The sequence below is a fragment of the Sprattus sprattus genome (assembly GCF_963457725.1).
Source record: "Sprattus sprattus genome assembly, chromosome: 2".
In the NCBI taxonomy this organism is placed as follows: Eukaryota; Metazoa; Chordata; class Actinopteri; order Clupeiformes; family Clupeidae; genus Sprattus; species Sprattus sprattus.
Window position 1 is genome coordinate 8798109 of NC_137921.1, and position 12868 is coordinate 8810976.

The window sequence follows — 12868 nt, forward strand, 5'->3', positions numbered from 1 at the left end:
AGGGTCTAGTTAGAGCCTCTGGCCATAGAAGAGCCTTCATAGAGTTAACAACATGTTTTCCTGAAGCCTGAGCCGTTGTTTTCCCCCAATATGTTTAGCTTTAGAATTATTAGTAACGGCTGTGTAACTGTTTGGTGTGTGATTTACGTCTCTTCAGTGGTCTAATTGTGTGTTGCTGTGGTCTGTCACGGTGGGGTCATCTTGAGAAGACACATGGACAACAGAATCTACATCTGACGGCTCAAGTAGACTTTGAAATCTATCCAGCATACTTAGTTATGTTCAGAGTAGTACTCCGTGAAGTTCTATTAGATCAGTATTTAATAAATGCCATCAAGATTCTCCTCCAAGTGTCATCCAAAGTCAAGTCTTTATTCAGGGAATAATTTTCCTTTCCAGTTTAGTTTAGTTTAGAAACACATCGCAATTTGAAAAAACACCAAAATCCAAGGACAATCCTCCTGCAGTCTGGGCTTACCTTGTACACATCATAGGAGTCGATGCGTGTGTCGAAGCACATGTAGAGGTTGTTCAGCATCTCCACCACTTGAAGTGGCGTGCAGGACGCAGATATGGACGTGAAGCCCACAATGTCAGAGAAGAAAATGGTCACCTAGACAAGTACAATGGGTGCACAAATGAACCAGCTGTGTTATATGGGATGGGCAATCTGCTGCGACAAAGAGACAAGGACTTCTTAGACGCTAAAACTAGAAAACTCATCTGTTTGTTATTGTCCCTCTGTTTATTTCTGTTGATCTTATATCACCTTATTATTCTGCGGAGGTTTGTTACCTAGGCCGCAGCTGTCCAATGATCTCAAATGAGATGCAAGCAATTTTCTCCCCATATTCAGTTTTTTTTGTATCCCCTAATGAATATTTAAACCTATAATTGCAGGCAATTACGGCAAACAATAAGAACAAACACACCAAAAGCATGCGATGCATCTGTGCACAACACTCCTGCTGAAGGGTTTGACCACAGTCTCTTGCCCAGCAGGTCACATATTGAACCTTTAAGCCTTAAAACATAAAACATAAAAAGTAAAACATTTCGCCATTCTTTTTCAGAGTTATTTAGTTTAGACGTCACCATCTTGGGTGCTTTTGGTGATATGATCCAGCGTCAGATCTTTTTTACACTGATGTGCAGTGACTTTCAGCGCTTGCCTTTGTGACATGCCACCAAATGTCAGCGTTGGTGCTCTGTGCTAATTCTTCATTTAAAATCCTTCACCATAAACAGAGCTCAGTGAGGTTTGATGAGTCTGTCGTTCTGAATCTCCATTTTCAAAGGTCTACTCTAACTAGAGCTCAGTGGATTTTGAGGAGTAAAAACGTTTAAGCTAACCATAGCTGTGTGGCTTCTGGAAAGCCATTTGTTCTGAATCTCAATTTTAAAATATTTACCTTCAGCAGAGTTCAGTGGGTTTTGGAAAGCCATTTATTCCGAATCTCCATTTTACAACCTTTACCCTGAGCAGAATTCAGTGGGTTTTGGAAAGCCATTTGTTCTGAATCTCAATTTTAAAACCTTTACCTTAAGTAGAGTTCAGTGGGTTTTGGAAAGCCATTTATTCTGAATCTCCATTTTACAACCTTTACCCTGAGCAGAATTCAGTGGGTTTTGGAAAGCCATTTGTTCTGAATCTCAATTTTAAAACCTTTACCTTAAGTAGAGTTCAGTGGGTTTTGGAAAGCCATTTATTCTGAATCTCCATTTTACAACCTTTACCCTGAGCAGAATTCAGTGGGTTTTGGAAAGACATTTATTCCGAATCTCCATTTTACAAACTTTACCCTGAGCAGAATTCAGTGGGTTTTGGAAAGCCATTTATTCCGAATCTCCATTTTACAACCTTTACCCTGAGCAGAATTCAGTGGCCCCGGCTGCTCACCTGCTCGTAGCTCTCCGCCTCTACGTGTTTCTGCTGCCTGAGCTGTTTGGCCACGGACTTGGGCAGCATCTGGTGGAGAAGGTTCTCTGCCAGCCGTCGCTCCCCTTTCAGGTCCTCTGTGCGCTCCTTGAGGCTGCGCGCGTAGTTCTGGATCCACTCCGTCATCTGCTTGAAGGAGAAGAGCACGGCCGGGTAGATGAGGCAAGCCAGGCTGAGCAGGCACAGCTTCAGGCTGAGGCCGGAGAGCAGGTCTCGGGACCGGAGCCTCAGAGACACGCCGGCGGCCCCCACCAAGCACTCCTGCGTGTCCCACACAGGGCCCAGCACCCCGAGAACACCCTCCGAGCTGTTGCCAGGCAGCAGATTATTGGGGGCTTCCAGAAGAAAGAGGGAGTCCGGCGCCACGTCCATGTTCTTAGCCCAGCACCGGTCCAGGTTCTCAGACATGAGTTTGGCCGTGGTGAGGCTGTTTAGAGTGGACCACCACTTATGCTGAAACCCAAGATGGTCTTTAATCTGCTGAGAATCTAGTAACTGGTGGGTTAGCTCATAAAAGATCACTAAGAGCCTCAGTGATAAAACTTCTACCCAGTCTGGAGTCAGTTTCAGGAGCCTGATATCATATTCAGTATTTCCCCAATAATCCAACAATAAGGCTATGGACAGCGTGAAACCGAGTGCCCTAGCATCCAAATCAGTATCTGTTGTGTTGAAAAGTTGTGAGTGAATCCTTTGCAGCTGCGCACAGTACTCATCGAACTGCGTGCCGCAGCGGGATCTCAGACCAGATGCTTTCACCTGAGCGCACGCCTGCGTCATCTCACGTCTCAAAACAGCCAAGGGGCTGGTGCACGCGTTTTGCACCGTTTTGGCGTCATTTGGCTCTGTTATACACACATTTCTCATATTCTGAAGATCCATTACGAGTTTTAGAGTGGCGTTAGTCCGACACGAGGTCAGCTCACTCAATGAAGCCTCAGTGGCACGCCACGCGGCCGTGCGCGTGTTGAAATCCATGGCCACAGCACCAAACAGCGCGAAAAAGGACAAGGCGCACGCAATGAAGATCCGGCGCACAGTGCGGCTGCCCCAACCAAAACCACAGGGAGGAGGGACTCTAAAAGTGAAAAATATATTGAAAAACACTGGAACGTTGTGTTTATAATCGAATTTTTAGTAAAACAAGGTAGGCCTATTAGGGATACAAAATCCATACCGCTGAAGTTTCAAGTTTTACACAACTGAGAGTACACAAAAATGTAGATAATGTATCGGTTAGCCTTTCAGAAGACAGCAAGTCGAGTTTATTTTTTATTTAATACATTTAATGCAGCTGGATAAAAAATGCAATAATTGTATAAACATCGAAACCAAATGCAATATATCTGCTATAGTTGCAAATAAGCTTTTACTGGCTTGTCCTTACAAGATCAACCTGTGGCTGTCGTTAATGATGATAATAATAATAATTTTTGTTTCATAATAGAGTTTGAAATAATTAATAGGCTATCAAGAAAAATCAAGAAAACGTTACCTGCAAGTATCGCATTCAGTATCTCGGTCTTCTGATGCTTTACGTGAGAACTTGTTCCTCTTCTTTGATCGTCTGCTTTTAATTTTAGTGATGGTCCCTTTGAGAGAGGCAGAAGACAAGGTCCCAGACGCGAAACAGTCGCTTTTCATGTGTTCCAATGATGACATGGGACAAGTCCAGTCTGTCAACGGCCGAGGTGAAACTGTGAGCAGTTCGTTATGCGTCGGATCCGCTGATCAGAATGACCACGCCATCTCGGCGGAGACGGTTCCATGTGGGTTCATTCGAGACTTCTGGTCGAGAGGCTCAATAACATGCAGTGACGTAGGTTTTAGAATGAAGTGAGAATTTAATGGCAAGAGGTTGCTGAGTTCAAAGAACAGCAAGTGGGCTTCTTTACAACCCAGTTTTCACGTCTTGCGGATGAAAGTAACGTGATAGACAGTGCTGAAAATTGTTCAGCAAGTTGATAACCCAGGCTACTGGACTGTTTACCAAAATTGGACAGGCATTTTTAAAGCAAACTAAAGGTGCAGTTTTTGTAGCTATTTCTTGCACCCATCAGAACACTCGTGTTTTCCACATTTAACCTTCGTTCATCCGGCATTGAATGCTCCCGTAAGACCTTTTAATCATGGGCTTATAGGCCTGTGATATTTATAGACTCATATCCTCTTTGTCAACCCTTAACAGGCTACATATCAACAGGTGTTTTGCCAAAGAATGCACTGCAGTGAGTCAAATGTGAATGATTGTCAGTGTGTGTTCGCTGTCTTAGGCTACCCTAAGAACAACCATTTAAAGGGCATGTTTTCCACATTTTATTTAACACGAGGAAAGATGAGCAGAAGAGAATATCATACTCCACAAAAAATGGCGTTAATATACATAGAAGTCCCTAGACCATCTGTCCTCTCCCTAACACCAAATCGAAAATTGGTTTAGCTTAGCCTACATTTTAAGACGATTGTCAAAACCTCTAGAAAATACATACAGTTGATAAAATCCCATTTTCCATAAATAATATAATTTACAGGCAGCAATTTTCTTACATACAAACTAAATCAAAATGACATTAAGTCTTATCAAGCTCATGTTGAAATTTAGATTGCGATGAAAGACTTCATTTTATATGTAATATATAAAATTCGATTTCATCTGTATTATAAATGTATTTTAATATATTTGTATATTTATCGAGATTTATTTTTCATTCCTGCGCTGTGCAAAGCCACTCACTGCTAGATTAAGTCATCAATACTCACTAGCCTAATGAAGTCATAAAAATCCTGCCAACAACCACACTTCATTAGAATGGGTGGACTTACACTACCCTGTGAAAAAAAAAAAAGTCATGGCTTTAATGTAAAATTCGCCATTTGCAAGGCTACTTCATTTCCAGTTATCGGGTCCCGCCACTGTTCCACACAGCTTCAGATTTCAGCCTTCATTGCACTCACGGCCTCGGCCGCAACAGCCAACTTCTGAGGGGAAAGCGGGTTCAAACGCGCACATCACCGCCCCCTACCGTTGACAACGACGGCTCATGTACTAAATCCATCCTGTTGGTAAAAACCATGATGAGACTGTGAAAGCAAATGCACGACTGAACGACACTATATACACAAACACACACACACACACACACACACACACACACACATAACACACACACACACACACACATAACACACACACAGACGCACACACACACACACACACACACACACTTTTATAAGGTGCAATATGTAGACATCATGTCATCCTAAAATGAGAACATAATATTACAAATCTGCCTTAGCATTAGTCTGGGTTCCCACCATTCTATACAGGATGAATGAAAATCTACAATAATTTTAATCAATGCTGTTGTTTTATCATGCCTTCAGAATAACATTCTCTGCATTATGCCTCAGAACATTTTTTGTGTTACTTCTGCCAAAAAAAATGACATGTTGCACTGTCAAAATTTGCAATTTCCTTTCATATAACGGAATGGAAAAGCTTGATGAAAAATAAATAAACTTGGAATGTCCACCTGATCAGCACCTGAGTGTGTTTATGTCGCATCTTATGGGTCTGTCTCTTCAGTTGTTATCTTAACCACCTAAAAGGGCCGAATATGACAGTTAGTAACCACATGAAGCCAATTCCGGTAACAAATACACCTTCTGGAGTTTATCCCACTTCAGAATCACAGGCCCTGCAGGCACAAACACAGTTTAAAGACGCAGTCTGCGATTCTGGCAAAGGGTTGCTTACATTTAAGATAAACATCCAATCAAATGACACCCCTTCCTTCCACACTCCTGAATGCTAATTGGCTGGAATTGCTTATATAGCTCATCTCTCCCCACAGGACCACACTCCAGGCCCGAGTCTCATTCCTGGCCTGCCACAAACACACACATTGGTCTGAGGTAACACACTGATGATTACAACACACACAATTAGTAGGTCTCCCAGGGGCATCATGGTAGCGCAAACAATCTTTCCATGCTTTTCATTTTCCATGATGCGCCTGGTAGAACTGCGCCCTTGCATACATCCAGTGTTGCCATTCTGAGTATCACCTTCTTCAGTTTACACAATTTTGGGCGTGTTTTTGACAAGTTGCTTTTCATTATTGCAAGTTACAAATAGCATTTTACAGGGATATCGGTTTGGTTGAATGTTTTCTTGCTTTCAGGTCAGGCAATGCAAGTAAACCTTTCGATTGAGTACTGGCTATTGGCAGGTTTAATAATAATAATAATAATAATACATTTTATTTTTAACTGTAATTTATGTAATTTCTACTGTAGATAGCCAAAAACCTCTGTGTCCTTGTCTGGCAACACTGGACGTATTCCACCACAATCATCTGACCACCCGAAACACAGCCCCCTCATCACCCAAAGAGAAGAGTCAAGGTGTAATTAACTCATTAATTTAATCAGACGGAGTCAATAGAAAACAGCATGAATCCAAACAAACAAACAAATCAATCAATATTTTCTTAAAGCACTGCCAACAGATTTTTCATTTGTGCTCAAAAGTCTAAGTCATGACTTGGGGAGCTAAACCCAACATCAAAAACACTCACTTCAAATAGATACGTCACTCTTTCAAGAACCTGCATTCACACACACTTAAGCCACAAACACACACTCAATGCCACACTCACATACACACACACTCACAGCCACACACACACACACACACACACACTCACAGCCACACACACACACACACACACACACACACACACTCAAAACCACATTCACATACGCACACACTCACAGCCACACACAGCAATTAGTGCTGCATTTTTTTTCATTCACATTTAATTGCTCAGAACAGTCTGGTATCAAAACACAAAGGCTGCAGTAGTTTCCACCATCTCTTCACCATGACACTGCACCCCCCATACACCTCCTGCACCCACATCAAACCTGCATTTATACAACTAAACCCAGAGTTCACTCCTCTCACTACAGCGTCTATCTGTCCAGATTGGAACGCATCTAATATCTGACATCTGACAGGGGGTGGGAGATGGTGTAATCTACTGCAGTTAAGACAGAACAGGGGGGAGGGGATCAGATGAGACGGAATGAGAGAGACGATTCGATTTGGTAAAGGAACAGAGAAATCGCTCACAAAACAAAACGAAACAAACATATACATATACATGTACACACACACACACACGATCAGAAGACTTGAAGCTTGAGGCTTGAAGGCACCAGTGAAAATAAACCCAAAAATAACGAATATTGATTTTTGCTGAATGGACAGCTAGCTTCTGCTACTCCACTAATGATGGGTGAGAGACCACCACACACACACACACACTCACTCGCACACACACACAACCACACACACACACACACACCACCTGTAAGAGCCTTTCAAAGAACATGAGCGTGTGTTGTGTCGTTCCAAAACAGCAGTTACATTCAAGAACGTGTACGGAGAAACTCAAGGGAACTAAACTGTTTTTTTTTTCTCTTCTGCTTACCAGGTAAAAACAATTTGCATATATTTAAAACGAATTTCGGTTGGTTGTTGTTTTTTTTTTTTGTTTTTTTTTTATACAACCCACAACAATGTCAGTTATACCAAAGGAAGAAAAAACTACTATTTCAAGATTAATTGAATTTAGAGACACACGTGGTATAGAAGTGTGTTGTGTGGCAAGAACCACATATACAATGGTGCTTTCGATTTACATTTGATGGGTCATCAGCGAAACCCAACCCAATATCATTACCGAGGCTCATGCGTACACACGGACCGAGCCCCTATCTCTGTAATCAGAGATGAGTGATCGTTATGGGCAACCACACCGGATGAACGTTCCGACACACTTTCAGAGAGAAACCCACCAACTCATGGAGCAGGGTTTGAAAAGGATCACTCAGCTAGAGGTGAAAGACAGAAAGACAGAAAGAAAGAACACCACCACCACCACCAGAACAGAAGGAATGAAAAACAAAACCAGAACAAGTCAACGCAGAGAACCCCAAGAAAAGATGACAGAGGAGGCCCAAGAAGAAGGTCAGAGGCTGTCAGTCACGTTGAGCGAGCGAGCGAGCGAACGAGCGAGCAAGCGAGCCAGGGAGCGAGGGAACCATCTCTCTCTCTCCCTCCCTCCCTCTCGGTCCCTCTCTCTGTCTGTCTATACCTTGCTCCTGAAGAGGGGCTTGGCGCCGGGGCCGCAGTACTCGTTGTAGATGAGTTTGAAAAGGAAGAGGTGGAAGAGCGCGATGAGGGAGGCCACGCTGAACCAGAAGAGGAAGGGCAGGCCCGGGTACTGCTTGGCCATGTGGTCCTCGTGGGCCATGATGGTCTTCACGTGGAGCGTGTGACGCAGGTCCTGCAGGTGCGTCAGGTCGGTGGAGATGTACAGCAGCGCCGTGATGGGCTGCGTCACCAGCACCGGGAACGTGTGCCCTTTGACCTCCGAGGTGAGCTCCACGGGCTCGTTCATGCAGCCCGCCTCGCAGGCGTACAGCTTGACGGGCTTCTCCTGGGGCTTGACGGACAGGTGCAGGAAGGGCTTGCCCTCGGCGTCCAGCAGCACGGCCAGGCTGATCAGGTCCTGGTTGTAGTGGATGCCGCGCAGCGAGTAGCTGTTGTGCAGCACGTCCGGGTCGGCCTGGAACTGCAGGTGGTTCTCGGTGAACTGCAGGCCGCCGAAGCTGAGCACCATGCCCTGCATCATGCCGTGCACGCCGGCGGCCACCAGCAGCTTGCAGCCGCGCTTCTGCAGCGTCAGGTTCCAGAGCGTGAGCAGCTGCAGGATCTGCGCCACGCTCGAGACGCGCCCCGGCCACAGGTTCTCCGCGTGCATGGTGGCGTGGCCGCTGAAGCAGTGGTCGGCGTAGTTCAGGCTGGACTCCAGTTGCTTCCGCTCCTCTGCGCTCCCCTTCCGGTCCAGCAGGGGAGCTGTGGACGTGGACAGGATGTAGTACAGCGTGGTGTTGACCGTGTGACTCGATGGTGTGTGGGCGTCCGTGATCTTCTTCATCTCAACCCCTGTAGGGGACACAAACATGTGACAAGATGATTCAGTCCTAAGATGAATCAGACACTTCCTTCCAAACCACCTCTATTCACCATCAGAGGCAGTGTTTTTTTCTTTAAAAAAATACAGCAAACATTTTTCAAAACAACATCTATAACACTTCTGATCCGCATATGTGGGTGCTTTGTTTCGGTTTTTGTTTGACCTGCTCTGGTTGTACAGCACTTCTGGTTGTTGGGTGAAAATTCACCCTAGTTACCTCAGGACTCCGGAGCTGCATATAAGTATATTTATTAGACAAACAACAACAATTGCAATCAGGCTCACTCCCAGCACAAGGCTAAAATTGAAGCAAGTTCTTTCACAAACCACAAGGTTTATATACTTAGATTTATCTAATGCTGACGCCAAGTGTTTACCATCGTAGTCAAAAACAAGGTTCTCGTCTGAGCTTTTTGCATCTTCCCAGGGTCGAGAAAACAATAAGTGGCGCCAGTTAATCAAAGTTACACATATACACAAAAACAGAGAAAAGCCATGTTCTTGTTAACATATAATGTAATTATTAAAACAAGGCACTTGATTCATATATTCTAAAGTCATAAACAGTGTTTGGAAATGATCTCCATCGGTCAATCGGTCAATGTGAGTGTTTTTAAATGTGGTTTATAAATACATTTGACTTGACTTGACTAACACTTTTAAAAGCACATGCGCACCTGTCTTCACAAAAAGCATTTAAAAAATGTTGATGAGGTTTCTGGGGCATATACTTTTTTTAAACAACTTCTGCAATACCATTGCCTCATGAAATATAAATAAAATATAAACAGAGCCCAAAAAGTAATTCCATTCTGAAGCCACTCACAGCCTGTAAGCAATAAGACACTTAGATAAGATAGGATCAAAGTCAGGCTGGTTAGTCTGGAGCAGATCAATAAGATGGGGCTAGAGATAGACTGGGCAGAGCAGGGACATGCATAGGGAGGTTTTTGCTTTCAGCCTCTGGTTTAGCGATAACTAGACAAGCTTGTTTTGCGTCCTAGTATTTTATGGATCGTTAAGAATGAGGTGCGTTCAGGAGTTCAACAATCTAAAATAACCTGTCAACAATCTAAAATAACCTGTCAAACCAGATTCGACCCCAGCCTGACTGCCTTGCCTCAGAGACACACACACAGACACAGACACACACACACACACACACACACACACACACACACACACCACACACACACACACACACACACACACACACACACACACACACACACTTCTAGTACATTCCCCGTGGGCAAGTCACCCTACCGGATATGAAGAGGTCCATCCAGGCCTGCTGGTGGTCCTGCACCAGCTCCTCCACGTTGGCCCTCAGCATCTCCAGCATCTCCTTCCGGGCCGCCTCCTTCAGCTTGGCGAGCGTCTCGTCCGCCTTGGCCGGGTCCACGGGCTCGGACGTGTGCATCACCGACACCACGTTCTCCGTGTAGTCCGACTTGGCGCTCACCGGGATGCGGCTGCCCAGCTTCTTCATGGCCACCACCATCATCACCACGGCGCCGCTCTTCTCTGTGAGGACCCGGCCCGAGAACAGCAAGATCTCCCGGTCCTCCAGCACCTCTGGGCTGCTCCGGAAGCCCGGGGACTCGGTGAGCACATCCAGGGTCAGGGCCCTGTCTGTGGGGTTGCTGATGTGGATGCGGTGCAGGTAGGTGTTGGGACGGCTCCGGTGAGCGATGTATTCCTCGCGCACGGTCACACACTCCCGGGACGACGACGATGATGATGATGATGGAGCCTGGCCTGGTTGGATGCAGCGCACCGAGAGAACGGACCCCTTTCGGAACCAGAGCATCATGGCTCTAGCTTCCTGTCTCTTACCCGCCAACTGCAGCCGTACGTTGGGAGCGAAGTCTGTTTGGTGCACGGGGGCCGACCCTGGCTGGGCAGAGGGCGACACCCACAGTCTGTTGGCTTCGATGTCCACCAGGAAGTGCCCATTGCCAACAACAAATGGGGCCACATCCTCAGTATTGGGGCTCTGGATCACACCCTCCCCACGCTCAACAGACGCCTTCCACCTGTTAATGTCTGACTGTAGACAGGCGCCTGATGCCCCGCCTGAGTCCCTGGACATGTTCAGAAACTTCAGGACCCCGTCTGAGGAAAGGTACCAGTAAAAGATGAGGAACAGCAGCAGGCCGAGGAGGACCCGCCGTGCCCAGCTGCTTGACAGCAGGCCGGGCATTCCTTTCAGTCTCTGCTGAAGCCACATGTTTTTAATCCTCCACTTTAGATACTGAATGATTGATCCAAACGAGCTCTAGCCCAATTTATGAAAATTGGTTTACGTTAACGTCAAATCTGCAGGGGTGCTGCCGAGTCAGCCGAGCTAACTGACCTGCTGACTTCATAAAATTGGAAGCAACAACTTGACGGGGAGACGTGACGCAACTTATATTAAGGTTGCTATCCAATTCATATGCTACATCCTACTTCGACAAAACAAGGAGTGACAACGAGACAAGTGGTTCAGGGGCGACTGATCAAATGCTTAGAGTAGGCAGCATACTCAAAACATCGACTCAGCAATAATGTTTTCTGATTGTAAAACCAAACTTCCTAATCGCGTGCCTTGCCTAGTAGATAACGTGACCTGTCGTCGACAGCTAGCCAGTACGGCTAGCATGCTACATATGTCTCCGGAACTGATGAATTGCTGCTGGTGACAGTAAAGCTACCAATTCTCTTAATTTACATGACAGGTATAAACAGTTTGTCTACCCTGCACATGCAAACAGTCTGTGATTCGGCGAAAACCGTGTTAGCTAACCAACAGCAAAACAAGTAACGTTAACGTAAAGGTCTATGTTCAACAGCTAGCTAGAAAATAGAAGCCAGATAGTTTGTACAGCACTGTCTAGCAATGAATGTAGTTACACCAATGTCCCTCATGTGTTATTAAATAAAGCAGTCGCACACATGAGGGCTTGCCTGATATGACCGTTTGAGTCCACCCCAAAGAAGTAGTTGACGCTACACCATCCGCCACAGTGTTTTGCTACACTCAAATGCCTTGACACTTCAGAAATGTTGTTCTACGTTACCGTAAAGTGTACTGTTAAACAGCAACCGGAAGTGTCGTGATGTCAATGACGTGTTGCCTTCCTTACGACCTTTCACGTTCACTCACATAGCTACGTGAACTTTTTCAAATTTTACCACCTTACTCTCAGATTAACCAGAAAGGTTGGATTCGTTTGTAAACTTGGTGTTTTAATTTATAAATGTTTGAAAAGTTAAATTTAAGAGTACATTTAAGAGTGTCTATTTATTCAGAAATAAGCATATATTTTAGTTTCTAAATTGTTCATACACTCAGCGACCAAATCTCATTAAAGCTTGTAGCCTATGTGTGGTCTGGAATAAAGCTGTTATGTGTAACTCTTAATCATAAAACATTAAACTTTAAGGATTCAGAATTTGGCCTAATGTTTTGCTCAGTGACTGGATTGAGCATTCATATAATTTGCTCAAACCCCTCACGTCCCCTTTTACTGTAAATTAACTGAATACGACATTAGAAATGACAACATAGGATAGTTCCCTATCCTAATATACAGTCGACAAAGACGAGAACCTTGTTCAGGCTATAAACTGTTTGCCCAATACTGTTTTTAATTGCATTTATTTAATTTGTGTTGCATCTTGCATCGATAGGCTACTTTGCATAAAATGTGATGTTACCCCTAATTCTCAAACAGACTGCATTCAGTATTTCTGGAGTGTGATTTCAGTCACGTAGGCGCAACTACGTCATGAATACAGCTGCTCACATGTGTTTAATGGGAGAAACAGATGTTTGTGTGATCCTACAAGCTATCAGGATGTGTTGCTATTAAACTAAACTCGTGTTATTGTT

The 12868-nt window shown here is 44.7% G+C and overlaps 1 protein-coding gene across 1 annotated transcript; it reads right to left on the reverse strand.

Annotated features, from left to right (window-relative positions):
* Positions 1 to 6356: 6356 nt before the first annotated feature.
* Positions 6357 to 12017, reverse strand: kiaa2013 (KIAA2013 ortholog). The gene is made up of 2 exons (XM_080833035.1): positions 10255 to 12017; positions 6357 to 8957 (listed from the first exon to the last, which is right to left on the reverse strand). Exons 1-2 carry the CDS (start codon positions 11219 to 11221, stop codon positions 8098 to 8100), a joined length of 1827 nt encoding a protein of 608 aa, XP_080689161.1. The 5' UTR covers positions 11222 to 12017; the 3' UTR covers positions 6357 to 8097.
* Positions 12018 to 12868: the final 851 nt, after the last annotated feature.